Source organism: Chinchilla lanigera, unplaced genomic scaffold (assembly GCF_000276665.1).
Source record: "Chinchilla lanigera isolate Chin_1 unplaced genomic scaffold, ChiLan1.0 scaffold00154, whole genome shotgun sequence".
Taxonomy (NCBI): Eukaryota; Metazoa; Chordata; class Mammalia; order Rodentia; family Chinchillidae; genus Chinchilla; species Chinchilla lanigera.
The window spans coordinates 369,613-372,205 of NW_004955555.1; the positions used below are offsets into that span (position 1 = coordinate 369,613).

The 2,593-nt window shown below is 52.8% G+C and overlaps 2 protein-coding genes across 3 annotated transcripts in view; one reads left to right on the plus strand and one right to left on the minus strand.

Moving 5' to 3' along the window:
- Atp5sl (ATP5S-like) overlaps positions 1-664 on the minus strand; it is a 7,990-nt gene extending 7,326 nt beyond the window's left edge. For both annotated transcript variants that reach the window (XM_005412352.2, XM_013508782.1), the window contains exon 1: positions 596-664. In XM_005412352.2, coding sequence (XP_005412409.2) covers positions 596-613 — 18 coding nt within the window. In that variant the 5' untranslated portion in view covers positions 614-664. The remainder of the gene's footprint in view (positions 1-595) is intronic.
- Erich4 (glutamate-rich 4) overlaps positions 306-2,593 on the plus strand; it is a 3,931-nt gene continuing 1,643 nt past the window's right edge. Inside the window, exons 1-2 of the transcript XR_001232313.1 lie at positions 306-452; positions 2,016-2,177. The gene's annotated coding sequence lies outside the window, so the exon portion shown is untranslated. The remainder of the gene's footprint in view (positions 453-2,015; positions 2,178-2,593) is intronic.

Consider the following 2,593-nt stretch of genomic DNA (forward strand, 5'->3'; position numbering starts at 1 on the left):
TTTTTTTTGGTTTTTCTCCGGTACCGGGAACCGAACTCACGACCTTGCGCTTGCCAGGCAGGCGCTTTTGCCGCTGAGCTAAATCCCCAGCCCCTACATAGTTCAAAATTAGCCTGAACTACATAATGAGACCCTGTCTCAAAAAAATAAAAATAAAAATTATCCCCATTTTTTCTTTAAATTTCCCTCAGGTTTTCCCCTTGGAGCCCCCAAATTCACCTAAATCCCCCAAGAATCTTCCTCAAATTTATTCTTTTATCTCTATCCTGGGATTTAATCTCACGGTAAGTGCACTCGTACCCCTCCCTATGACTGGCTGGACGCGCCTTCCTTGGGCCATACTACTCGTTCCCATTGGCTTCTCTCTGCCAAGTCCTCGCCCACTCTTGCTCTCCAGCGCTCCGCCGCCGCTGGCAACCCCGCAGGGATCCTTCCGGGCCCGGCGGCCACAGGTGAGATTCCCATTGCTAGGCCCGGAGGGGACGCTCCTGCTCCCCACGACTCTTTGCTCCCCTGGGCGACCACAGAGATTTTGTAGGCAGAGGTTGCAAAGAGGACATCAACTTGAGGCCCTCTACGAGCTCCGGTCACCTACCGCCCTGGGCGCCGCCATCTTGCCGGGCTTACGTAACCGGAAGGGGCCGATCTTTCCCTCCAACCCCCGGTTCCCGTAGCGAACGCTCTCTTATGGCCACGCCCCTCCGTTTTCCAGCCCTCTCCTTAAAGGCGCACGCACTAATTAAACTCTTGGGTTTAAAGATTACTTGGAGCGTCTTTTCCCACAGGCTTTAAAACAGAACTCTGCAAATCCTTCTCTAGAAGAGGTGGACAGTTCTTCCTGTTGGGGTACTTTCCTTTTTTTGGAGTGCAGTCGCAGTCTCCCTCAGCTTCCTTGTTCCAGCTCTCACTAGCCGCATCTATTCTCTGCTACACCATTCTGTTTTAAACAGAGGATGGCGTGACTGAAAAACACCACTCTTTGGAAAAGTGGAGCAGATAGTGAGGTTAGACTTCAAGATAAGGACTGCAGTGAGAGCTGAAGACTGGTACCGTAGTGTTGGGCTTCAGTTTGGAGTTCGCGCCTACCTCCCTTGGAGACTCAATGTAAAGTCTTCATCTTTTTGAGACAGGGTCTCGCTATGCAGTTCAGGCTGGCCTTGAGCTCACTTTGTAGCCCAGGCTGGTCTGGAACTTGCAACAATCCTCCTGCCTCAGCCTCCCGAGTGCTGGGATTACAGGCGTGCGCCACCACGCCCGGCTTTGTGAAGTCTTTGGATGAAGTTATTTATTTATTCATTCCGCAGATACTGACTGCCACAGGGTGACAGCTCTGTTCTGGGTGTTGAGGTTACTCTAGTGAGCAGCCCAGGGCCAGCTTGTGCTCAGGGGGTCAACATGCCAGGCAGGGAGAGAATGGATAAGAAACAAGCGAATAAACAAGATAATTTCAGGCAGGGTTCGATTAGAAGTAGATAAAAATAGGTACTGTAACAGGGAGTGACTGGGGCATAGGGTCATCAGCAAGAGCCTCTCTGAAGAGGTGACATAGAAGTGGAAGTGAATGATAAGGAACTCAAAGTTCTCAGGGAGAAGGAGAGTTCCGTAGGAGACTGGATGATAGCGAAAAGTCAGAGTGATCTGAGGAAGGGGCCATGAGCTAAGGAAAGCAGGTGGCTTCCACAAGCTGGAAGAAACTGTAATTGAGTTTCCCCTACAGCCTACAGAAGGAACTAGCGCTGTGCTCCTGCTGGGAGCCGCTGAAGCTGAAAACTAATTTTATGTGCAGGATGAAGCCAGCCTGAGAACGTGGGAGCGCCTCGAATTGCATAAACAAGCAGCTGTAACTTGTTAACTGATTTGAGGCGGAAATTCACCAACCTCTCAGTGTATAAATAACCGCTCTACTGTTTTGGGGCCGTTCCCCTTCTCTGCTCAGGAGAGAGGACCTCCACCTGAGCCCAGCTTTTTGTCTCTTGTCTGTATTTTTCCTCATTCTCACCGCCGTTCCTTCCCAGGGTACAGCAAGAACCCAGCGGATCCTTTCATGCACCTAAGTTAGACTTCTGACCTCCACAACTGTATGTACAAAGACAACATTTGTTTTAAGGCGTAAAGATCGTGGTACTTCCTTATAGGGCCAGCAGGAACCGAATCCCATGGAGTAGCCCGCTGGAGAGGTCTGTTCTGACCACGTGACTTGGAGATGTTCCCCGTGGAGCTGCTGAGTTGGGGGCCGGAGCTCATGACTGAGTCAGGGCCTTGGGAGCCCCTGACTTACCCAGGGATGGTAACATGTTGGGCTTGAGCGAGGCCAAGGCAGCCTGGCCGCTTCTCCCCGCCCCCTCCGCAGCAGGGCCACCCTGACAGGGCTAACCACCGTGACAGGTGCAGGCTCCGCAGACCTGGCCACTGCATGGTCGCCGGCAGCCTGGACACCCAGACACAGTGCTGGGGGGCCCTGGGATGCGGGCAAACCTGGGGTCAAACGGAAAAAGTTCAGCAAAGGAGGCTGAGGAGGAGGGGCTGGAGGTGGAGGGGGGCATGGGAGAGGCAGGAAGAAGAGGCCTGGCAGCTGCAGACACCAAGCGCCTCT